Raw genomic sequence first — 25,735 nt, 5'->3', positions numbered from 1 at the left:
TATCCGAAATGTGATACGATCTTGGAATATTCGTTTCCCGACGTGCTGCACGTGTGCTTGTTAGCTTACCGGGCGAACGAAGCGAAATGCATCACGAAATAGATTTGTTCCCTTTTGCGACCAAAAAATGCCTGCCAGAACCTGGCAAGCACCAGGCGAAAAGACTCATCTCCACCACACGCACAATTCGCATTCACAGAAACGAATTTCTCTTTCTCGATCCCATTTTTCCCATTGCCATTGAAGCATTAAAATGCTGCACCACCGATAACAAAAACCTTCCATCCGACCGCTTCGCTTCACTTCTACGAAAAAAAAACAATAGATTTCCATCCTTTATTGAAGGATTGTAACATTCCCACCCTCCCACACCATCCTAATCACATAAAGCGCACCATCGCCGTGCGGATGTGTGTTGTCCTTCGGTTGCTTCGATGCAAGAAAGTGGCACGTTTTTACGGCAGTCACGCCGTTGCGCCGGCCCGTAACCGAGAGACAGATGTCCAAATCATTTAGTGTCTGTCAATGGAACGGACAGCCCGATAGAGCGCGCGCACACATTCCCGCTCTTGAAACTGGCCGAGCCGTTTAGAGGCGAAGGTGTTTCGGGTTCCACGTATGCCGGAATCGAACGTTCCGGGAGCAATCGATCGACCGTCTGGTCGGTTTTCGATCTTGGGACAAATGTTCTTGAAACATGTCGCACTCGATTGTTTGCATGGTTTGATTTGATGGTTTACCGAATGGCACTGAGCGTGCACCATTCGGGAGCGAATGGGAGGGAAAAGCTTTTCAGACGTTCCGTTTTTGTGTGATTTTACAATTGATAAATGTCGATGTGGTTTGGTTTGTATTTATGGCAATTGAATTGTATGTTTCACTCGATATTCACACATTTAATCGATTGATTTCTAGCGCAATCACACAGTTGAGTATAGTAACAAGAAAATAACAATTAAGGATTTGTGATACAAAGATAAGAAAGTGAATGATTTTTGGAAGAACTTTACACTTCAAAAATAAAATAGAAACATAGAAACATAAAGGGTGTCCCACATGGAAAATAAGGCTGTAGGAAAATAATTATTGAGTGTTTTTTTTCTTAAAAATTGAAAGTAGAGGTAGCTTGGTCTATTGTCAACATTGTGCTTTTAACGCTGTTCATTTTATGAAAGATATAGCAAAAGGTGTCACGAATTGATTATGTTCAAGCACCTCAAAAATCGACTACTCTTACTCTTCGGGACATCTAAAAACAACATAAAATCACAGTAAACAGTAAATGGTAAGTTGTGTGATTAAACTTTACAAAGAAACGCTGAGCAGCAAATTGGAAGGAAAAATGGGGACAGAATTGATGTTGTATTGGTGGTCAGGATCACAAGCGTGTAGAGATAGTGTTTAAGTAGCATCCTTCAGAATATTTCAGTCAGTGATGTGGTCAAAAGTTGGATCTGTCAAAGTCTTTCGCTTAGAGAGCAAAGGGTCGAAAAAGCCTGCATATGTACAAAGTGCAGATGGAAACCCTTTGTTAACAACGATCGACAAAATACTGTGGGAATACAACTGGCCCGACAATTTTCAACAGGATGTTGCCTTATTTTCTCATCATGAATTATGAGATCTCGTCCAAGTGGACTTCCAGCAGATTCTGAGGCAGTTGTTCTTCATCGTTAAGCATAAATTTGATGTTCCTGAGGAAGTAAAAACGCAGAAACATAAGACAGAACTGCGTTTCACAAATCAAATTTTATCCTGAACTTATACGAAGCCGAGGGGTTCACTTTTGTACCCAAAGACAAAACACTGAAAGTAAGGCCTATCGAAAAATATTGAGCTGTTATGAAGTAGACCTTGGAGAAGCAGCTCAATGAGATCAAATCTTAGACAGGACTGAAAAAATACGAATTTCTGTAAAGAAGAAGCTGCCACCAGTTGTTGAACAGAACGTAATGCGGGAAGTTAAGCATAAAGTGCTATGGTTATTGTTTTGAAGTTGTTTGAAATAATAATGACAAAAGCTTACTAAAATGTTACATTTTACAGTCTGAAAGTTTAAAAAAGATTGGTCCATTAGGTAAACTAGATATCAGTTCAACTATCTATAAATTACTGTGGCAGTTCCTCGTAGAGCTAAATCTAATCTCGGAGTGACAAAGGGAACTAATCAATCTAATTTCAGTTGGCAACTTAAGCCAAAATTGCCAACTTAAGCCATATTCAAAAATTAAAAAAAAATGTTGATAAAACAATAAATAATTGTCAAAGATAAAAGAAAAAAGCCGTTGTCAGCAAAAGCTCAAGCACGTTGTAACTGTCAGTTCAAATGCGTTGCTTTGAAACGCGCCTAAAAGCCCATTAGATCAGTTTCATGCGCTGCGTGCAGTGTTGCCAGCCGTTCAGTACTTCAAATGCAACAACAGTTTGCCTCAAACTGATTGCGTCGAATGTGAAACAATCGAATTGATTGCAGTTTGTTAAAAAAAATCACAACCAATTAAATTGATCTTTTGACTGAGCTCATTAATGCATGCCATGCTGTTGGCCCCAATGCGTATGACCTAATCCGAAGTAAAATCACATGTTTGTTTCCGCAAAAAAAAAAAAACAGATCACCAGCGGCTCCATTCTTCCTCCCGAAGCCTGCATCGTATTGTACACGATGGCCTTTCAATTAATCTCAAACCTTTCATTCGCCCGTGTCCTTGCATTCGTTCACCGGATCGTCCAGATCGTCCGGTACCAATCATAAAAAGTCACCCTCCAAAAACTCGTCCAATTCTAACTGTTTTGCTTCATTTTTTTTTCGTTACCACCAGAACACGATCATACCGATCGTCGGTGTGTGTGGCCGATGGTGGTGTTTGCTTTCAACCCATCCGACATATGACGGGTTAGGCGGACATATAACGGCGGTGACGGTATATATGATCTCATCGCAAAACCCGAACCGTTCCCAGGCCGCCGATGGAAGGCCAACAGACACCGGGACCCGTACGGAAACATCGAGCCGCCTCCAGCAATCTGAACGCGGGGCCAGAATTCGAGAAAGGAAGATTCGGATACAGTCCGTTCGATTGTATTCTGGCCCGCGCCGGATTGCTTCAGAATGAAAATCCATACCGTACCGTTGCGGTCTGCCGAAGGTCAGGGGCTGCGCGTGCAGGGTAGGGTGGGCGCGCTTGGCCCAGCTGAGCCTCCCCGTACGCACCCGCGGCTGGTGCAGCATCGAAAAAACGGGTGGAATGGCACGGATGGAGGCCCGGCATCCCCAAGGCGCACCACGAGGGTCAGAGCATCCCGCGCTCTCGCTCTCTCGCGCCGATCCGACGCACGCCCTTACCACGGCGGAGCATTTGGAAGCGCGCGAGATGTCGGTCGCAAGATCGCGACTTGAACAACACACGGGGAGGGAATAAACAGCGTTGAAGCAACGGCTCGAGCCTTGCCAGATTAGAAGGGAAGAGAAGCGAACGTCGCCGTAGATATTGTTGTCTGCGCAGTTACTTGAGGGGCGAGGAGAGGAGGGGGAGGAGGTGGGGGTAGGGTGCTAAGAAACCTCGCGCGCATAAGCGGGACGGCGTACGTCTGGTCTCCTTCTGCGGGTTCGAGCATAACAGCCCCACACAGCGAGAGAGAGCGTTCGGATGCGGTTCCCACCGTTATGAATCAGTATGTGTTGACGGCTGCACGAGATCAGCAGAAGCCGTGTGTTGTGCCGTGTCCGTCCATCGCATGGGGCTATGAGTATAGAACCGATCCGATCGCGTAGTGTCGTCCCACAGTGTCCCCTTTTCTCGCCCTGTCGCCGGGGTTCTCTGTCCTTTCCTTCTATCCTTCCACTGTGCGGTGCGGTTGTGCAGTGATTAGCCGCTAGTGATTAGTGAGCCCAGTTTGAAGAAGGTGCGATTAGCCACTGGTCCGTCTCTAATGTTCTAATGTGCCATCAGGGGCCTTGAAGATCGTGCGAATTATAAAACACCCCCGTGGCGGTGCGGTGACTTCTAGTGTTAATTATTTCTTAATCAAGAACGTTGCCCCCCCACCCTGCCATGGACAAAACACCTCCCCTCCCACCCCCCCATTGATGCTGTGAAGGTGATGCATGTTTCGACTCCTGGTCGCACCTCCACCAACCCTCCCCCGCCCCCGCCCCCCCCCGCCAATCACCATCCGTGCGTGCTGTGGTCCGTTTGCTTAAACACATCGAACAATGCTCGAAAGGCCAACACAACGCCGCTTCAGCGTCAACAACAATCGGTGGCCACAAACGTTCTCTCACGTTTCGGTGCTTGACATTTACCCAGTTCGGTTTTTGTGCTATGTTTGTGTGTGATTTTTTTTTTTGTTCCTTCTTATTATTTCTATCGTTCCGCCCCTGCCTTCCCTTTTCCCACCACACACACACACACATACACTCCCCCGGCTAGGAGCAGTACGGCGTTTTGCAACGCAACGCGCACACTGCTCCAGTATTGGGTCGTGGCGCGGTGGCCACAAATTAGAGCGCCGATCGAACATTTTGTCGGTCGACGTAATTCTGCGGACGGTTTTTTTTTTTTCTTTGAGGGCCCAACCCAACCCCAGCAAGACAGGGCCCTGCCCAAAAAGGCCCCTCCGGTGTGTCGCTGTCCATCGCTGTGTGTGGTGTATGTGTATGCAGACCTCCCTTCGTTTTAATGTGGGTGTGTCGTCGTGGCGCATTAATCATACCGCACCGCAGCGAGGATGCTTGGCGGGGTAATACAAGTCTACAAGGGGTCAAGCATCAGCAGCGCAAATCGTCATCGAACTCGCGCGGTTCGTCGCTGCCGCGCGTCATTGAAGTCTTTCGTGTACAGGAGACAAAAACGAGCAAAGATCGCGTGCCGGTGAGAGTGAGCGAGAGCGAGAGAGAGAGAAGGCGTCCATCGGCGGATGGTGATGCTGGGTCCGCCAGAGAGTCAGAGGTCTCCGCGGTACCGATTCGTTCTTCGACGGGTACAGACGCGCGCTGGCGACGGTAAAGCGTGGTGTAAAAGTAAAAGTTGTTTGCGTGCACATGCAGAAGTTAGATAATAGCAATCATCTTCGTTACATCTTCCTGTAACATCTCCAGACTCCTCACGTGTGTGTGTGTCGCGTGTGGCGTAGCCTGACGACAGGCAGCAGGGAAAGACATCACGTTATGCGATAAGTGCGTTCCCCGTTTTGTCCCGCGTGTTTCCGCAGCTTTTGCAATCGCATGGAAGATGCGTGGCAACATTATGCAAATAAACAACCCGTGAACCATAAACTCCTTCGCGCGAATAGTTGCGTTCCTCCTCCGTTTTTTTTTTGTTTGTGGTCCCTTTTTTCTAAATGTGTCACCCTCGGTTATGAGTATTATAACTTTATCGTCTCCCTTTTATTTTGTCTCCATCCCAACCAACGAACAACGCCAACAGCTACGATGTTTCTCCGGCGGGCCAATTCGGTAGTGTTACTGATATTTGGATGTCTACTAATTATAGGTAAGCTTTTGAGCGTTGCATAACCCTGTCCGGGGCTGTCCCGGATTCCCGCCCGTGCTTCTGTTTGTGTGTGTGTGTGTAAGCGCGCGCGAGCGCCGATCGAATACGGCTAAGGAAGCATGCAAATGTCGCACGGCGGTGCGAACTGTGTCTCATCTGCCCAGCGCATCGCGAGACGGTTACTTCATCGGCAGGGGAGGGAGCATCTGGCACCCCCGCAGCGCAGAAGGACGTACAAAATTCGGACGTTCGCGGCGCCTCTAATCACAACAGGCGTGATTTATGTTTTATGGGACGGCCCCTTTACGCGGCCCCGCGAGATGAAACAAAAGCGCACCCGGGGCCCGGTCTTGGCCTTGTCCGATCGGTTCGGCCAATTTCCTTGACTTCGGTTGCTTGATATTTTAACGACAAATGATGGGCGGTGAATGCAGGGGTGGGCAACTAGATGCGGGATGAACCCATGGCAAGAATATACATGCCACTCTCGACCATTTTGGGATCATTGAATGTTTGATATTCATGAATCCAAAAGATTGTTTTTTTTTTTTTTTTGAAGAGCCATTCATGAGAATCTTTAGCGAAAAGTCATTCAAAGCAAAAGTCTACTCCTTGGAGCCCCTTACAAAAGCACAAGCTCCTTGGACGTCATTAATCTGGGATCTTAGATGTTTTAAGAATCTTTTGAATTCAGATTTGTTCAATCAGCTCAAAGATTCATTCAGATTCATTAATCGGAATCAGTTTTACCCAACACTACTTAAGATTTACATGAATGTCTCTTCTTAAAAAATAACCAAGTAATCAACTAATTATTGGGTTAATTTTGTTTTGTAAAATAAGGACAATATAAGTTATTACACAACATAAGTAAATTTAAAAAAAATCATATTTAAATAAACATTGTCCAGAATGATAGGCACAAATGAAATGGCGAAGCACGAATTTGCGAATTTGCTTTACGACATCATTTAGATTTCGTTTTGACGGAATAAAGACTTATTTTCACGTTTCAAAGCTCTTCACAAAAAATATATATTTCTACGTTTATTTCAATAATTAGAGTTAAATTGTACCAATAATAGTATTTATAATATGTTACGTGTGTTTTCAAAGATTCGAAATTTGACGATAAAAAAATTTAATCATTTAATTCAAAATTTCTCCAAATGTCAAATATCTCGAATTCGTGTAACGCGAGTGTCGTGTAACCCGGAAAAAGGCTATAAAATTAATCCAACTGGATTTGTAGTTCTTTTTTGGGTACTCAAGATGTTGCACAGATTATTGTTCTGTGTTAAAACATATAAAAATGCGATTAAAAACATTCAAAAACGAATTCACCTACTAGAAATTTGCTGGATTTCTAACCGCTCCATAGTTGCTCACCCCTGACCTGAACTGTTTTGGGGAGGTTAGTTTTTTTGTGATTCTCTTTCTTATGATCTTCCCATTCGCCACCCTTTTATTTTGAACTAACGCTAATAGAGGAGGAGCTGATAGCTCGTTTGTGCGGCTCAACAATTTCGGGGTCTTTTGCATATTTAATCGCCACCATCGTAATGCTATGCAATTAAAAAAATTAATACACAAATGGTTTGCTTCCAAAAACAAAAAATAATAAACGCCGAAGCAGAACTACTTTCAACCACCGTCCGTAAAACCGTTTTGTTTGATGTGGATGAAGACGTTTTTGGAAACCGGATCCGCACAGCCCCGATTAATTAGAGGGAGCCACTCTGTTAAATTAATTTATAATTATTGATCTTCGAAGGGGGGGAAAAAGGAACATCCACATGCCACAAATGCACGGGAAAACGTTTAGCACCATTAGCATGGGATTTATGGACGGGTTTTGTTGTGCACCGTTCCTTCCTCGATAGCCCAAAAAGAGTCCAAGGCACGAAGATCAAACAAGCATAGAAATAACGCTTTTAATTTGTTGTCTGCAGATGGTCATGAGGAAAAGAATCGCACCAAGCGTGGACGCAACGTGCGGACGTCGAACGCACCGCAAACGATTGCCGGCAACGAGCCCAGCCAAGATCTCGACTCCAGCGGTAACCGGGAGCAGGATGTGCCCGTCATACCGCCCGGGTTTTTGAGCCCATCCGTGCAGGAGTATCTGGAGCTGGGTAAATCCATCCCGGGTGAGTTATTTTTCACAGATATGCTAATTTAGCCGCCCAACCGTTGACTAGTTTTTGGAGCCTTGGAATGATTGATGTTTCGTTTAGCGCTGTTAGAGGAACGCAAAACCTTCCAAGCGCACATTAAATTTTACTGCGTTCGGCACGTCCTGCTGAGGGCGATTGTGTTTCAAAGCACAAGCGGGTTTACATCGGACAATTTTTCATTATTTACCCATGCGACGAACAAGTTCTATGCGCAGCAAAAAAAAAACACATCGCCCCAAAACTATTTCTACGAAGGTCGAGCTGTTTTAAGTACCTTTTGTTCTTTTGCTTCACGTGCAACAGGCCGACCAGGAACTGACTACCCGATACTGGCCACCATACCGTATACCAACTTCTACTGCGACGAGCAAGAATATCCGGGCTTTTTCGCCGACATGGACACGAGATGTCAAGGTAAGAATGGGTGTCGCGGGTATGCTGTACCGGGCTCCACATACTAATCTATCGAACGGCTTCACTTCAATAACGCTTCTCCTTCGCTTCACCAGGATGGCATTATTGCGACATCGATGGACGGCAGGCGACGTTCCTCTGTCCGAATGGCACGCAGTTTTCGCAAGCGGTGTTCGTGTGCGACTGGTGGTTTAACGTGCGCTGTGATCTTTCGCCCCGGCTGTACTCGATCAATGCCCGGCTGTACCAGCGGCCCAAGTTCAATCCGACGCAACCGCACCGAGTCATCACCCGCCAGCTGGTGGACGAGATTTTTAACGTGTAACAGACGGGGGAAGAAAAAAAAACAACATAATACAGCTCTGCGCTTTGGCGCCCTCGTGTTAAATATCATCACTATTTATTTTATAGTTGTGGCTAGTGTGTAAGATGACCGTGCGACTGTCGTCGTCAATGTCGCATCAAAAGCTAGCGAGTTTCCTCCTCTATCAGCTAGTGGATTTTGCACGGTTGTGCTGTCGAAAGTTTTTGTCCGACAAGAAACATGCTCCCTACCAAGCGCTTCCCATCCGGTACCGATAATCTGTTGTAAATGTTGCTTATTTGAATCCTACCAAGAAGATGCTACCTTTGCTAAACCTAGGCACTACTCGTTATCGGTTGTATTTTTTTGTAAAAACGTAACAACATAAAGTGTAATAAAGTATGTACATATGAGTTTACCACCAAACGTGTGCTTCGTTTTCTCTTAATCGTAGCAAATTGCATAAATACACGAAAGTAAGGTACAGACGGCAAGTTCATCAAGAACTACAGGGTTTGTTGAGACATTTCTGCAATAAAGGTATGGAACTATTGGCAAAAATGATGTTCGAATTGCTCAGACTTCTGACTGCTTCCATTCATTTGCTTCTCTCAAGAGTTCATCCACAGTTTATTCGCTATGATTTAAATGATAAATGATTAAATTAAGTAAAAATCGTTAAAACTGATGGGAAATAGTAAAATAAATTTAAAGGGAATTTCTTTATCGGTACAACAACCTCAAAAGGTCTAAGGTCAGTCATTTTTTGGCTTTCTTCGTGTTGCCATTTTTTATATTCGATCACGCCCTAGCTGATACCGCTAATATTTTCACTGGGACATCATTAGTTCTAATTCCGTTTATCATATGGAAATTTCCACCATTGTACGACAAAAAAAACCACGGAATAGCGCACCACATACGCCGAACGACCAATCCTGGTCACGGCACCAAATGTTCGCGATCAATCAATCGCGAACATTGTGTTTTCAGCGTTGCTTTCGAATCGGTGAAATTAATTAAGCGAGTGATTCGGGTTGACCACCTCGGGTCACCTCGGGTTTCAAACACATTTTTTTTATATCAATTACGAAGGGTCAGGCCCATATTTCTAATTCCCACATTCTATTTTTTCATAATGAAAACTCCAGAGAGAAAAAAAAAACGCACATAAATAAAGGGCAAAATAATTATAATTGCAGGGAACTACAAAGTGATGTATAAAAATATGATAAACCATGAAAGTTTAACACATTTCCACAGGGCACCCTTTTTCCCAAAGCGCTACGAATACAACATTTCAATAATGATGATAGTCGAATTCAAATTATAACGGTTTCAATCGCACATTTCCCGCCCTGGCCGCTATTTCAATTCAAATGACAGTTACAATCTGTCAAAACAGCGTGCCCCATTACTTATCATCTCAATTTCCTCTCCGAAGCAAACTTTCTACCCCAATTTCTTCGGACGAACCACTTGCCGCATCTTTCCCATAACCCCAATTCACAGAACGCGGAGCCGGCAAGCTGTTGTCCGGGCTGTGGCCACGAGCAAAGAAAGAGGTTAATTTCCTTCTTGAAGTTCTCTTGAGCCACATCCACTGGTTCTTCCACCATTAGGTCCACCGTTTGCTATTGTTATTTGCAAACCCCTGCGCGGAAAGCTTCCGTACCGGCGGGGGCGCTTTTTTTGTGGCGTTGGACCAGGCAGCAAAAAAAAGCTCTAACGATTCCCGTGCCCGCCGTGTGTGGTGAGTGGCTGGCGAAAAGATGCCCGAAGTTAGCGCATGGTTCGGTGCAGTGCCGCTCACCGCGGCTGCAAGCTGGTGTGTGCTTTCGGCGCTGTCTTTGTTTGCCGCGCTCGGGAGCTTTCGGAGCGGGAGCTTTCGCGGTGAAAAATGCCCGACCGCACCCGGCGAAAGGGGGTGGCCGGGGGAAAAGCGTTTCGGACTCTCATGGGGCTTGTGTGTTGGCGCGCGCTCTCGGACACGGTGCGCCAAGCGCGAGCGCCCGGCACTGGTTCAGTAAGTCAGTGGCGGTGGTTTCGAGTGGTTTGTGGTCAGGATCAGTTGGCTTTTTTTTTTATTCACCGAGCCGGACACCGTGTGCTGCGCATGTGGACGCCGCGCATCACCGATCGGACGGTCGATCCAGTTTGTTGGTTCTTCGCGCACGCGCACTGCCAAGCGTTGTAATTGCACTTAGCGGAGGAAGAAGCAAAGCGAGGTACACACATCGATCAGAAAGACAGACAGTGGATCCATTAAAGAGCATCAGTGTCGTAATCGTCACACCGGTGGCTCGCCGTTCGTCCTGTTCTGTGTGTAACAGCCGCCTACTGGCCCCGTGTTATGCCATCGGGTCGTACAGTGTGTGGTGTCGTCCGCCGTCCGCACATCCTTCCGCGGTGCATCGCGGTCTCGAAGCGCCACGCTTACGGTAATGTGCAACGTTCGCGCCTCCGTTGCTGATCTGCATCAGCTGTGTCGAATGTGTGTGCCCTCGACGGTGTGATTCGACGTTCGATGCGCGTTTTTTTTGAAAGTTGCATTGCAAGTGATCCAACCGCCACGATAACGACACTTTCACTCGTCCTACACGCATCATAACATGTGCCAGTGGAAACTCATATCTAACTAGGAACGGTGCGCTTAAAAGCGAAAACTCGTCGAGAGCTCAAGAAAACCCGCGCTTTGCTACGGGCGTGTCGGGCAGCAGCCAGCAATCACCGCGACCGGGCCCGTGTGTGGACGTAACCGACTCGGAACCGTGCTCCAGTTCCGGTTCTAGTGCGTGCGTGCGCAAGAGATACGCACCGTTCTAGGCAACATGAACGCAAGACATCAACGATGGCTGAGGCAACGAACGCTGCCACTATTCATGGTCACAGGTAGGCGCCAACACACCCGGGGTTGTGGGGGTTCGGGTGTTGCGGTTTTTTTTTTTGCTTTGGCGGACAAAATTACAAACGACCGGCAGAGCATGTGTGTGTGTGCCCTGGCGAGTGTCATGTTGCCCGAGCCAGTGTCGTAATAAAATGCATCGGAGTTCCTGCTTTGAGCTTGTGAGCTGCATTTAAATTTTTCGAAGGGAAACTGCTACCACAGACCGCCTCCGACCGTACAGTGAATGGGCATTGGCATGGGGTTGGAGTTTGCTTCTTGCTTCTATTTCTTTTCGTTTTTTTTTTGTTGTTACAAGTGATCGTTCATGCTTGGTGGTGGCCGTACTGAATTGAAAATAGTTTGTCATTACCATTAGGTCCAAGCAAACCGTGGGGTGGGTTTTTCTCGCTTCCCTTCGCGAGGTCTTTAAACACACTTCCTCCCATTATATTCGCACCGTGCTGGGAGTTTTACTGAAGGAAGGGCTCGTTTAGCACTGTAACTACATCCTTATTTGCGGTTTATTTTTGCCCCTGTGCGGTCATAATTGTGCGTATTTTTCCGCTCAAGTGTGGAAAAGAACCTTCAGTGAAGAAAATTATTCAACGAAAGTACATAATAATCGACTTTTCCTACCATGATCACTACCTGACATTCCCTACCAGATTCATGTGTTTGTATTTGTACGTGATCGTTAATCAATACATGTGGTACTCGTGCTGTCAGCTATTGGGAGTTCTCAGGTTGTGACAGATATTGCAACTGGGTTCCAGATGCAAAGCAGCGTTCTGAGAAGTAGCCTACTACAATCCGACCCAGAATCAATTATTAATAATTGGAGCACTGGTTACAGCAAAAGGGTAAACACCGGCGCTCGAGAATCTTAAGATACTTAGCAAGAACTCGTTATACAATGGGTTAGTGTGATACTTAGGATGTCAGAATTGTTAACTTCTGTCAATAAGTTACTTATATAAATTAATTAAAAGATTACTTAAAGATGACTTTTTAAAAATACCTCACTGAGAATTACGTTCTCCTCAAACAAATATTGCCGTAGGAGGTGAGACTTAGCATGATCTACTATGGTTGCTAAGTTGATCAATTCTTGAGGTCTTGAAGGTGTATTCAATTATTCCTTAACCTCAAATACCACGAAGATAAGTCCGTTGTTCTTAAACTGACGTTGAGGTACGCTTTATTATTGAGATCTTGAAGGTGTATCAAAGCACTTATTCCATTACCTTAAATACCCCAAAGAGAATTCCGTTCTTCTCAAACATATATTGACGTACGAAGTCTAATTTATCATAACCTACTATGATCTGCAATTCAGCTCTTGAGTAGATTTATTAAAGCACTTCTTCCACAACCTCAAATCCCTCAAAGAGAATTCCGTTCTTCTCCAACTGATATTGACTTACGAGGTGAGACTTATGACGATCTACTATGGACGATCAACGTAACTCAACTCTTGAGGTCTTGCAAGGTGTTTCAAACCAATTGCTCCACAACAACAACACATTCTGATGAACACATCGGCATCTTGTGGATCCGCGTAAAGTAAAAAAAAAAAACATTGCTTTAGACGCTCTGATTAACGTCCCAGCACAGGAACTAGAACAAAGTAATCATGCACGCTGACCCATTGCTTCGAAACATAATGCAACAGCACACATTCAGCACGACGCGACCACAGTGAAAAGAAAGCCATAAATCAGGAGAATGTGCAGCGGCGTGAGCACCGTCGGTTCGTTCACGATCGCCTCGAAATTCCTCTAAATGTCAGCCATCAGGTGATTTCGGTGCGGGTGCTTATGCTTCTGTTGCTGGTGAATGTAACGCAACGTGTAATGCTAACGCAAACACCATTTTCGCTCTCTCTCTCTCTGTCTCTCGCCTCCCCTAAAGTTCCCTTTCGAGGCTCTGCCTACGCCACTGAATACCCCGATCACACAGAGATCGGAAAACCCGGACGCGCGCGCGTCACGGAACACAACCGAGCATCATAGCACCGAGATGCACACAACACGGCAGCATATAGCTTCGGTACCGCGGGCATAACGGGCTGAAGAAATAACAAACAGTGAAACAAACACAGCACACATAAAAGCCGATGAGGAAAACAAAAAAAACACAAAACTATCTCATACACTCTGTTTTGCATCGTGCTCCGGTCGCTGCGCCACCCAACCCACCCGACTGGTCCGCCCGTCCGCCACGGTTAGGTTACCTGCGCGAAACATAAGCCTGCGGCTCCGTATGGTACGCTGAATTCGAAACGAAACCGAAAAAAAAATTGGAGTGTGAAATAACGAGCCTTGCAATATTGGTCTCTGGCGCGGGTTCCCTCCGAGGCACATTGCCACCACCCCCTCCCCGGGACAGATCGGGGGTGCTACAATGAGGAAAAAGACAAACATCTCACGTCTCTCCCTATTGCTTGCACAGCCGTGAGATTAGGGGTAGCAGAGTGAAGCAGTGTGCGACATGCACCACCAAACGGTCTTGGAATCGCGGAAAAGTTCGAAGTGCGTGCCACGGAACGGGAGAGTGGAGGGCACCTACGGCTCTTCAACATCACAACCGATATACACACAACCAGCATGTGTGTATGGGCCCCGGTACGGGTGAGATTGTTGCATGTGCATGCAAACACAGCGGCACGAAGAAAATGTGGCTGGTGGAGAGATGGTAGCCTCGGTAAACTGTACGTAAACATCCTCCCATCTCGTGTCACGTAAGAGAGTGTGTGCCTGGGGGGGGGGAAGCACAAAACGCAAACCGCATATTTTGGGATGTGCGATAATGAGGAAATGCCGGGATAACCTGCCGGGGCGTGTGCGCTGCATCGAGATAATGGGCGCTGATAGTGTGGATCGGTTCGAACGTTCAACATCGCGAGACACAATGCAATTGCGCGTTGGCGAGAAGGCCTTTTTTTTTGGGGGGCTATTTCCGTTAGTGAGGCGTGATCTGACGTTTTTTTTTTTTTGGGGGGGATGGAAAGCAATTGTTTGGGGGTGGAAATGTCAATTAAGTTGGTGCATCTCCCTCGTCTGAGCCGTTTGCTTTCGTTGGGATGTGTGTGATAACAGCAACAGTAGGACGCTTTTAACAGACGGTTGTGAAAGTGAGCTTTTTATTGGGCGCATTTAAATGCACTGCACTATTATTCACTTTGCTTCTTTGATTGGTTTAAAGCGTATGGCTATTGATTGCGCAATTTTGGAGGATTTCAAGTAGAGTTCAGTTTAGATAGTCATGAAGAATATTCTCCTTATGCCACTTTAAAATGTTTCAATGTGAACCAACAGCTTCAGGTCCCTCGTCTTTCGTGTGAAAAATGTCTTTCTATGACCGCTGTAGTACCAGTCAACCAAACGTCACCTAAATGAATCGCTACTGCACCAACGAAACATTATGCCATACGTTGGAAATTAGGAAAAAGAAAATGCGAAACTACATACCAAAGAAAAAAAAAACCCATCGATTTCATCCACATTTTGCATTCACAAACCCTTGTTTTGTTTCCCTTGTGTTGGATGTCCATCATAGTGAAATCTTAGATGAACGTTGATTATTTTAATTATTCATGAGATGTTTATGGTCGAAGCTAACGGTCTGAGGTCCAACGATCCCGCCTTGTACAGCTTGTTGCCAAAGTTGTGGAAATTGTTTTAGCAAACTTCGACGAAAATTTCAGAGTAGCTTGGTAACTCGCTATCGCACACTTTTAATAGGGGAAATGTTAGATCGTGTAATTTTGTTCTCGAAATTAATTTTGAAGTCATTTAACTAAGCATGATCAAGAGTTCTAACAGTTTCTTTAAAATTCTACTTGTGAACAAATGTAACACCGAAGTTGATAGTCTGTCATGGAATTTTTGGATATTTGGAATTTCAGCAATAGAGCAAAGCTTTGATTACAATCTAAAAGATAAAACTTCCGTTAGCTGTTAGGTTCGCATGGAACGACAAGATTATTTCGATTATATTGAATCAAAGTTTCGTCGCTTCTTGGCGTTTAAGTCTTTTGTACATGATACATATCGGAGCCATGAATTCGAAGCTCCGACGAACTCATCCAGCTGGTGCGGGATTGGAAATAAGTCTAATAAATAATTATGTCAATTATGTCGTTTTATGACAGGCATGATCTAGTACAGGGGTCTTCAAACTTTTCAACAAGCAGGCCGTATTGGTTCGTAGCTGGAATTTGGTCTCCAGCTCAGTAGCTTGCGACCCATTTACACAGATATTGCGCTCGAGATATTATAATTTGTATTTTTTAATTTAATTAAAACAATAATTACAATTGGACAATACAATAATTTTGTTTGAATAAACCATTTTCGTATTTTCTAAGTTTTAGCAAAAGAATTGCAAGACGGTCTAGAGGCTCTAATAGGGTCGCATGCACCCCGTGGGTCGTTCTTTGGAGACCCCTGAAACAGTAGATCATAAACTATAGAAGAAGAACCTTTATAACATATATTTGTTACTTTGATGAACCTTGTATAGCACCATTGGTCCTACCTTTCTAAAGCAATACGATATACCGACGATCAAGATCAGTAACCACACGACTAGTTCGCATACCAAGGCACGCAAACTTGCAAAAATATAAATACAAACAGAAGTCATCCTACATACAACGGTGACACACACAAAAAAACTGCAAACGGAAACGAAGAAAGGTCCGGATCTGGTTCACGAAACACGGGAAAGGCTTTATGAAACAAAAAAAGCCAAAAAAAACGAGAAGAACCGGGAAAATAAACCACCCAAAAACCAGAAAATCGCCAATAAAGATAAGATCGCAAAAAAAAAACCCGCGGTTCATAGAGAGATAAATTAAATTAAGAAAAAAAAAATGCAGCAAAACAATATCTCGCTGCCCTACTGCTGGCTACCCTTAAATGATCGACAGAGGTGTTAACGCCAACAGGAAGGATCATCCCCCGTGGGGTTTTATGTCGGATTTCCTCGGACATAAATATGGCACCCCGCCGCCGCGCTTCGATATTATTTATGCGGGAAATAAGATATTCTCCGTTCTCGGCCCGTTAAATTTGGCTGTTTTGGGTTTCGTTTGGCGATTTGTAAAGCGGTAATTACTCTTCCCTGCTACCACAGCATACACTCGTCCCCGGTGGTTGTTCTCTAATCGCTCAATCTGTGGCATTTTTGCATGCATGGGATGACTGTTTTCCCTTCCCCCGGGCCGACCCGGTAGCGCGCGTGCCGTGGCATTCATTCTTTAGGTCAATATAAACTGTGTCTTAGTAATTATAAGATTTTACCGGCCACAATAGTTGTGGACTTTCTCCGGAAAGCCATTCTCCCTCCGGGTGCAAACTGCGAAAAAGGCCTTCGCCCGATAAAGTCCGACACATTAAAGAAATGGGGAGGTTTACGGGAGAGAGAAGAGAAAAAAATGGTTAGTTCCGCATTCGACGAAAAACTGGTTTGATCGTTTTTTTTTTTTTTCTGTCGTCGATCCCCTCGCACCGCGAAGGTTTTCCACCGATCACCCTCTCCGAGTGAGGGGGGGGGGGGGGGGGGTGGTAAGCAAGAAACGATCCACGGGACTGGGGATCACTAAATGTGTGGCCACAACGGGGCACACAAAACAGTCGTGTGTGCAAGACCGGAGGGAAAGTAGAGCGACAATGTGTCCCGCACAATGCTGATGACGTTCGAACGAAACGTTGTATTGGCGTCGTTTTCCTTCTGCTTCGCGTCTCTCGATTGCAAACCGCTTCGGTGGAACTTCGCTGCCGGGCCAATTTGTATTCTTGACGCTTTTGTTTGTCCATGCGTTTTCTCTAAGTCAATCATCCGATCAGGTTTGGGTGTCAAATGTAAATGTCCATCAACAACAAAAAAAGGGAAAGTTTGATTTTCTTAATCTTTCCTTTCATCAAACCCGGCTTTACAGCGCACACAGCGGCCGGTTTAATCCCGGTTTTTTTTTTTTGTTCAATACTTTTCACCTCGCTATAAACTGTCCCGAACTATTGACATTGGGACATTGGATTGACTGTGATGTGCCGCCAGGAAGCTGGGAGGAGAACCGCCAGAAACCGCCCATTCTTCCACCTGTCCGCTTGATGACGATCGGGGTTGCGTTTTTCTCGTTAAATTGTTTGCGTTTTGTCCACCGAGTTGATTGCTGCTGTGAACCGGGAGCGGCGTGTGTACTGCTTGTGACCCAGTTTTTCCTCTTCCCCAACCGTCCGGGGCCGTGTGCCACGGCGTGTGATTGCACCAAGTGCCCTTGCCTGTTGATAGTGCCGTTTATTTTTCCACCAGCACACCGCGCTGACCGATCGCAAGGTCAGTCGCGAACCGTTTGCGAGACGAAAGAGAGGCGAACAAGCGAATCGGCGAACGTGCGTGGCGTGGGCTCGGATGGAAGCTTTCCGATCAGCTGTGCGTGAGATGCGTGCGAGAAAGAAGTGAGTGCGAAGGGCTGTAATAGTGAGCAGGATCGAAATGCTCGTTTGCAAGTGCTTCAAGCATTGAATCATACGGTGACGAAGGGCTCAATTATCGATGTGTAATAGGGTGCTAGCTAATGCCACATTGGTGTGCTTGTGAGGTGGCAAAAAAAATATTAATGCTTCATTGCGTCATAATTCGTTGACACCTATTGTTGGTATTATGTTGCGCGGCTCGGGTAATTTGCCAAGTATTAACGATACACTTTTGTCTTATTTCAATCCTCTTGCTTATGGAATAACTTCATCATAAAATAAAACTAAATATACCATATCATAAAATACATGAAAATTAATGCAAAATTAATGGAAAACTTACACCAAATTAATCAATTGTTAAAATCAAACTAAACCAGTGGTCGGCAAACAGCTCGATTATTTACCCGTAGACGGATAGTCAGTCTGTTCGGAGGATTGGTCCGGGTTGGATTTTGGACTGGTCCCGTCGTGTGAAAACCGGTGCCGCACCGAAAAATATTTATTAAATACCCAAAAAATGCTGTAAAAATAATTGATAACCCTACGAGATACTTCAGGATATCATTGTGGGACGCAGTGTAGTACGAATCAAGTCTCAAATAATACTTTTATCCGAACGCAATCGGTATAGAAAGATCTCAAGTTCTCACTGTTCTAATGGAAAATTCCAGCAATGTCAGGCATCAGCAATGAGGTTCAAATGCAGCTACAATTAGTCATAAATTTTTGGGTAAGTTTGACATGGAATGAATTATTCTCAGTGAAGAGCCATAATAAAAGTGTTAATGGATCCCATGCGGCCCGTGAGAAGTAGTTTGCCGACCACTGAACATAACTTATACGAAGTTTGCCATAGCTTATTTTAAGTTTTAATTACTTATATTTAATTTTTATCTATTAAAAATATTACTTATAACCTTCTGTTTCATAAATTTAATGTGAGGGTATCTGTGCATTTCATGGAGCAATATCAGCACTAGAAAAAAAAAGCCAGCTCAATTGTTCAACTAAAAATCTTCATAACCTTTCCATCTCGCTTCACGCTCCGCTTCCCTGCGTCATCGGAAGAAAAGCGTATCCGGCTTTTCTCAATTGAATATGCATTCAAACAAGTTAATTGGTTGATCGATTAAAGGTGCACACCGCCGGGCGCACTTCAAATAATGATTTTATTATGTGGTGCCGTTCGTGATCTTGAAGATCTACGATCATGGATCTACGGCGCGTTCCACAGGCGAGTAGAAAAGCGTGCCGCCGTGGGAATGCCGCAACAAAACTGGCAAAACGGGATCAAAAACCAAACAGAATCCGCCACGGTGGTAAACGCTCCAGAACGCAAGGTCACCGGAGGCACGAAGTTTCCCTTTGTTTGTGACTAGTACACACGACCCACGGCTAGTAAGGGACCCGGCGAGATCGTACCAAGCAAAGAACTCGGAACAAAACAACAACGGGTGAGAAAATCCTTCACCATCACCCCCTGTGTGTTGGGCTACCATTGTTGGGTGGGGTTGTGTGGCACCCACGCCAACTACCCCACCCGGAGGACAATTTCAACCCCCGGAAGGGAGTGCTCAACTGGTTGCATTCTGTATTATTTTTTTTTTACTACAGCTTTGGCCCTGCACCGTGTGCCGGGGTAGCTGATTGACCCGTCACCGATGGGGCTGTCGTCGTCGCACACAATGTACACCGTGAACGGGTCAGCGCTAATAATCCGTTCAGAGCGAGCAGATTAAATTTTCTAGAGCACTAAACCACTTAAATTGCAATTGCCAGCTGACCATTTATGGATCCGCCGTACGCGGGTGGTTGTGTTGGTGAACAGCACCCCCACGAAACCAACCACCTTCTCACCGTCCCAACAAAACAAAAAAATCAAATGGTCGCCAAAAATGGCAGAAACGCGAAGAATTTACAGAAGAAGCTGCAAAAAAAAGGGGCTACGCGTTATAAATTCCTTTCCACCACCCGAAGAGAAAAAAAATTACCACCTAACGCGAGCGACTTTGATGCATTCTGCCAAAACCGAAAATTGCCCCCCAATTTTCGGTCGCTTCTCCTTCGCACTTTTACACCTTTGCACCTGGTTGTGGCGAATTGTCTGCGTAAACGTTTGCCAATTGGCAGAACCGAGTCATTGGCAGTTCTTTTTTTTTTGTATTGCAAAAGGTGGCACCACTTTCCGGCAGATTAGCTGGCGGAGCAGCCAACCTCATCGGCCCCATCGGGTAAAAGGAAATCGATGATCTTCAATCGATCCTCGAACCGCCGAACGAATGAATGACACAAATTTGCGATTTCATAATGAGAAACATCCACTCAAACCCCTCGACCGGCTTGCCGCAACACGTCCAACGCTTGTAATTGATTTAGTTTGCTTCAAACACCTTACGGAATTAATAATTTACAGCCTGAATAAGACCAGAGGTCACAAGAAAATTTTCTAAAAAAAGAAAGAAAAAAAAACACATCAACAACGGCACGTAGTGTGTGTGTGTGTGTGTGTGAGGAAAACGCGAAAGCACCACCGTAATCCATTATCCAAGAAGTCGCGCAAACAGCGACACCAAACACACGCCTTGTGTACGCGGCGGGAACGCGAGAATGCGTGCGAGATTGTTGATTGAGTAACGGTGTCGCCGGTTTCATCCACGCCACTGGCCGAAAAAGCCTTGGTGCGACATCTCACGGCCATCGGCCGAATATCGGTCCACCAATCGATGAGATGGCGATGCGGGTGATGATCGTACCATCCTTCCCATTCCATCCCTCCTCACGCTTTATGTGTGTGTGTGTGTGTGTGTCGGTGCGCAAAAATTAATGTGTTGAAAACGAGCGTGACCAAATCGACCGGTCATGGTTGGCCAGATGGATCTTACCGTGAAGTCCGCGTTGTGGGGACACACAAAACGCACAACGCACACGCTGTATCGAAACGGAACCACACAACATAATTTCAAACTTTTCCACATGTTTTCCACATTAGCGGGCTCGAATCAGCTTCGCACAACCGATCACATACGGTTGGGCGGTTTGTGGTTGGTGACCCGCATGAAAGCGATTTCTATTTGTCTGTTTTAATTTATGTGCAGCTTTGTGACCTGGAATTACAAAAATCAACACCAATCATAATGATCTCTTTCCCTTTCGGGGTTTTTTTTTCGTTTTCCTTTCGCCCCTAATTGCTTACCGTAGCGATGTGCATCATCGGATTAGAAGGAACGATGATAAGACCTGGGACGGGTCCAACTCGCCACACAAAGGATGCCGCGACCCAGCGGGACGCTCATCAGGCCGGCGGGGTTGATCCTTTGTTAGCGGCGGGCTCCACACCGCACAACAGCTCATCCGGCGTGTCTGCCACCGAACGCCACCGGAGACTGATTCCTTACATGCAGTACTACGTAACGTCGACGGCTGCGCCATCACCATCCGGGGGAACCGATAATGCGGACTATCAGCCGTCGTTCAACCAGGTCTATAATTATAGGCCGATCGTGAGTATTGCCTTATGCATGCAGATTGCTAGGATTAAGGTACACAGCTGCGCCTGCCCTCCAAAACGTCGTTCTGTCTGCCACCGATCTGCTGGATCCCTTCACCAATTCGCGGCCTAGGCATAGGCGCAGGCTATTAGGAAAGGGAAACGGCGCGAACGGACATTATTTGGATAGAATAAATGTAGCATAAGGTTTCTTTTGCTTACCGTTTATGTAACGAGTTTTGCCGGACAATGACATGCCCGGTCACCGTATCGATCCACGCGATCGGCACAAGAATCTAGTTCAGATCATGGCTTCACGCTTTCGATGTTGTGCTGGACGCTGTTTTTTCATTTTTTTTTTGTTACCTTTCCCACCTACGCTGTCCACTGTGTGTCGAGAGAGAAGCAAAAAAAACACACAGATCCACGCTCAATATATGGCACTTAACACTAGAACTACCAAGCGTTTTTAATGATGGTCACTTCATGAATAATTCCAATGACCTGTATTATGTTTTTATATTTTTTTAGTTCGTATTACAGAATAGATGAAAGAAGGTTCACCTCAAAGATTAATGTGATTACAATGAAACGTTCCGGCCAAAATGACTGCTTCGGTAGATCTAGTGTTCAGTTTGCGGTTACTATAGAAACACTTCCCCTCCTACTATTTAGTGTTTTCTTTTTTTTTTGCACATTCACACTTTGTTTAGAATGTTCCTGTCAGACAAGAGCCCGCGGCAGACATTCGGCAAAATTATTACGCTCCGAAGCAAGCGAAACAGCAGCAACAGCAATCGTACCGGCAGCAAGAAGAAACGCTTACGTACGATCTGCAGCGACCGCTAGTGCAGCACCGTAAGCCGTACTACAATACAAAGTTGATTTCATCCACCGGCCTTAAGTCACTACCGTCGGTCAGCATTAATCCGTTCACCTACGAGTACAATCACCGGCACCAGCAGCAGCAACAGCAAACACCCGTGAAAGTGGTGTCCGTCGGTGGAACGTCCCCTGGTACACCGACTTCCTACTCGGTGCTTAATACAGCCTCATCAGGCGATCACAGTGACAACCACAACGGCCCCGGCGGTAGTGACATTTACGAACGGCCAAAGTACGCCGTCATACCCCGGGAACGGGATCCGTACGAACAGGTTCCCCAGCGTTTTGCTGCCGTTTTACCACAAAAGCTGTACGGCATTGAGGTGCACACGAAGCATGTGGTGGAGGATGAAGCTGGAAGTGATTTACCGTCCGGTGGTGGTAAATACTTTCTTCCAACGGTGGCCAGTGAGCTTGGACCATCGCGTAAACCAGCACTGGTGAGCGAGCGGGAACAGGAATTATGGTCGGTGAGAACCGAGACTAACACAAGATTTCTATTCCAGTACCAAGCAGTTCCGGTCACGTACAAGAAGAAGATCATTAATCCGTTTCTGCCATCGAACACTATACCGGGACCTTTCACACCCATGACCGGTGGAAGTAGTAGTAGCGGTAGTAGTAGTAGTAGCAGCGGTGGTAGTAGTAGTAGCAGTGGATCTAACTCACACACAGTGAGTTCACAGTATCAACAGGAAGGAGGACGTGCTACATCTGCTGTTTCCCCTATATCGTACCTAAAGAACACAGTTACCGAACAACCGGCAGTGGCCATTTATTCATCGTACGATCATGGTGCTCCAGTTCAGGATAATCGAGCCCACGGTGAAGTTGTGTCTTCGCCGTACGTAGTGGTGAAAACGGTTCCTAAATATTACTACGAAAAACCAAGGATTTCAGTGTCTACACCCACCCCGGTACCTTACCAGGTGTACTATAAAGAAAAGCCCAGTGAAGGCCGCAAGCAGCACTCCAATCACAGTGGTAAGTTGGGTTATTACTTGGCTCGTGAGATATTACTTTGCAGATGACAAACTATTATTGATTCCGGTTTCAGGTTACTCAAGACCACGGATACCAGGAGTGGTACCGGTACGTATTTCTATCGATGCACACCATCACGCCAACGAGGCACAGCCTGAGCAGCCATCTGGTGCCTATTACACAATCGGCCAGCAGCTGTACAAAGTACAGGAACAACATGTGCCGACACCCATCAAGCATCAAACGTTGTCACCTCCACGGCAGCATTTGACAGAAACGATCCTACCACAGCACACACCGCAGAAGGTAGTAGTGCCGGATGCGGGTGGAAAGAGTCCCGTCCTTACCGGACAGTACTTTATCGGGCCAAACTACAAGGTGTACAAAGTACCGGTGAAACATCATCAGGTAATGCCAGAACCGTCATACCCGTATGTGCACGCCCCACAGTCAGTGGCACCGTATTCGACCACTACTTCGAGACCGGTAACGTATTCTACTGGATCTCCTATCACGACGGTATCACCTCCGGTACATGAAACACCTTTGTACCCTGTTTATCACCACCAAGCGCCAAAGGCTCCTCGGAACAATCGCACAGAGTACGCCAACCGACAACGATTCTATGCGCAGTCAATGCGTCACCCAAGTCAACACAAGCCGAGACCCATCCCGCTAGCTCCAGTTACGGAGCAGGCATTAGGCTTACCGCACGGGGCAGCTACCGGGTCGTTGTCCGATTTGCTGAAGAATCTGCAAGATAGTAATCTGCTCCCGAAAACACTCACACCGGACAACATTGACAACTCCATCCGGACGTTGGTGAAGATTCTGAACAATCTGAAAGCGAACGGTCACCACCGTCCGGAGGTAGAACGGCCGGAGTTAGTAGAACCGGTTTACGAGCACACGAACTACACGACCGTTGAGCCGGAAACGTACGTCGACACGGACAAGTACCGTGCGGGACCACCGATGCTGATCAATAAGATTGTATCGCCCGGGCCAAACACCGGCAAACCCGGCATTGACTATCCCGCCCTCGCAGAAATCCCCGAAACGAGCTTCAAGTGTAAAGATCAGCGGTACAAGGGATTCTTCGGTGATCCGGAAACGAACTGTCAGGTGTGGCACTATTGTGATCTTAACGGCGGTAAAGCATCCTTCCTGTGCCCGAATGGGACCATCTTCAGTCAGGTTGGTGATACTCGATTTGCTGGTGAAGAACTTGACCTAATTCTATTGCGGTTTGTATGTTTTAGGTTGCTCTGACATGCGATTGGTGGTTCAATGTGAAATGCTCCACTACTGCGCAACTGTACGTTCTGAATGAACGACTGTACAAGTACATTCTTCCCTTCACACCCAAGTTCCCCGAAGATTACAGTGGACCACTGGTTGATAAGTATGATTATCCAGCATTACACCAGTGTTATAGCAACTTCCTATAAAAATACGATTGAATATTCCAGATATCTAGCCCTCAAATTCCAAGAGATGGAGGAGAAGATGAAGCAGCAACGTGCCAAGGGTGCCAAACAGGGTTCGATCGAGATCCCGAATGCCGTACCGGAGAACGACGAAGTCAACGGCAACACGCTGGAAGACAACGATGAACGATACAATCAAAACCAACCGTATCCGATCAAGTACGTTACTACGGAAGCGGTACCCGAGCGGGCCTCGGTGACACCAGCCCATCCAAAGCCCGCCGTATCGATGCCATCCGCACCGTCCTCATCGGTTCCAATTACGCTCGAAGACATCGATGCGGAACTGCAGCGTGGCAATAATAACGCCGGTGTAATGATTGAGTCCTCTGGTGCAGGCAGCAGCAGTACTGTGGGTCCACCCCCAATGACAAGCATGTCCGGTGAAGACGAGGACGATAGACGGCCACCCGCTTCCTCTATGTTCCGTACCTCTTCCGTCCCAACCACCACCACCCTTATCATTGCCACCGAGGAACCTCAGATCGATCCGTTCCGCGCCGGGGAAATGATGATCGAGCCGGAAGGACGGGAAGAGGAGGACGAGTACGCGAATGTGCTGAACACGGAGCACCCGGCAAGTGTTTCGCCGCTGCCGCACAATATACTTCCAACGGCGGCCCCGATATTGAGCAAGATTCGGCGAATTGAGGTGAAAAACGATGGCACCAGTGGGCATCTCATAAGGAACCCAAATTACGATCGAAGAAGGAAAAGGTGAATGGTGTAGGGGAGGGATCGATCGATGTTGATTTATGATCAATACTCATACAAAACTAAATAAACATTTGTACAATATGTAGTTAATATAAATTAAACTAAACTGTGTATGCATTTGCTCTCTTGCATAAAACTTACGCGCACGTTGCACGTCCTTGAGGCCGATTGGTCATTTCTTCAACATTGTGTGTGTGTGTGTTTTTTTTTTAAAGGGGTCCTTTTTCTCCTTTCTCGCAAGGTCGTCCCTTCATTGACCTAGTTTTTCTCCTTCATTTACTATTTCCACCGCTGCTGTTACCAGCAGGATCGATATGTTGGTATTACACACCACCGTATACACCCTACATTGGGTGCTTTGGCATTAGCTTCATTTATCATTTTGTCGTGATAAATTAATGCCCTGCGCTATG

General features: G+C 46.1%; 2 protein-coding genes across 2 annotated transcripts; both read left to right on the top strand.

Moving 5' to 3' along the window:
• The first annotated feature begins 2,967 nt into the window (after positions 1–2,967).
• LOC128710991 (uncharacterized) lies at positions 2,968–8,408 on the top strand. Its single transcript, XM_053805857.1, is given in 8 exon segments — positions 2,968–3,146; positions 4,664–4,793; positions 4,795–4,845; positions 4,847–5,060; positions 5,427–5,492; positions 7,445–7,642; positions 7,973–8,083; positions 8,179–8,408. Coding segments are annotated over 8 exon segments (1,179 nt in total).
• Positions 8,409–11,218: 2,810 nt separating this feature from the next.
• LOC128711816 (uncharacterized) lies at positions 11,219–25,326 on the top strand. Its single transcript, XM_053806703.1, has 7 exons — positions 11,219–11,279; positions 20,958–21,259; positions 21,960–22,571; positions 22,638–23,115; positions 23,189–24,312; positions 24,378–24,520; positions 24,588–25,326. Exons 1-7 carry the CDS (start codon positions 11,219–11,221, stop codon positions 25,324–25,326), a joined length of 3,459 nt encoding a protein of 1,152 aa, XP_053662678.1.
• The last annotated feature ends 409 nt before the right edge of the window (positions 25,327–25,735 follow it).

This window comes from Anopheles marshallii, chromosome 3 (assembly GCF_943734725.1).
Source record: "Anopheles marshallii chromosome 3, idAnoMarsDA_429_01, whole genome shotgun sequence".
Taxonomy (NCBI): Eukaryota; Metazoa; Arthropoda; class Insecta; order Diptera; family Culicidae; genus Anopheles; species Anopheles marshallii.
Note: the sequence above shows the minus strand (reverse complement) of the source record. Positions and strands in the feature narration are given on the sequence as shown.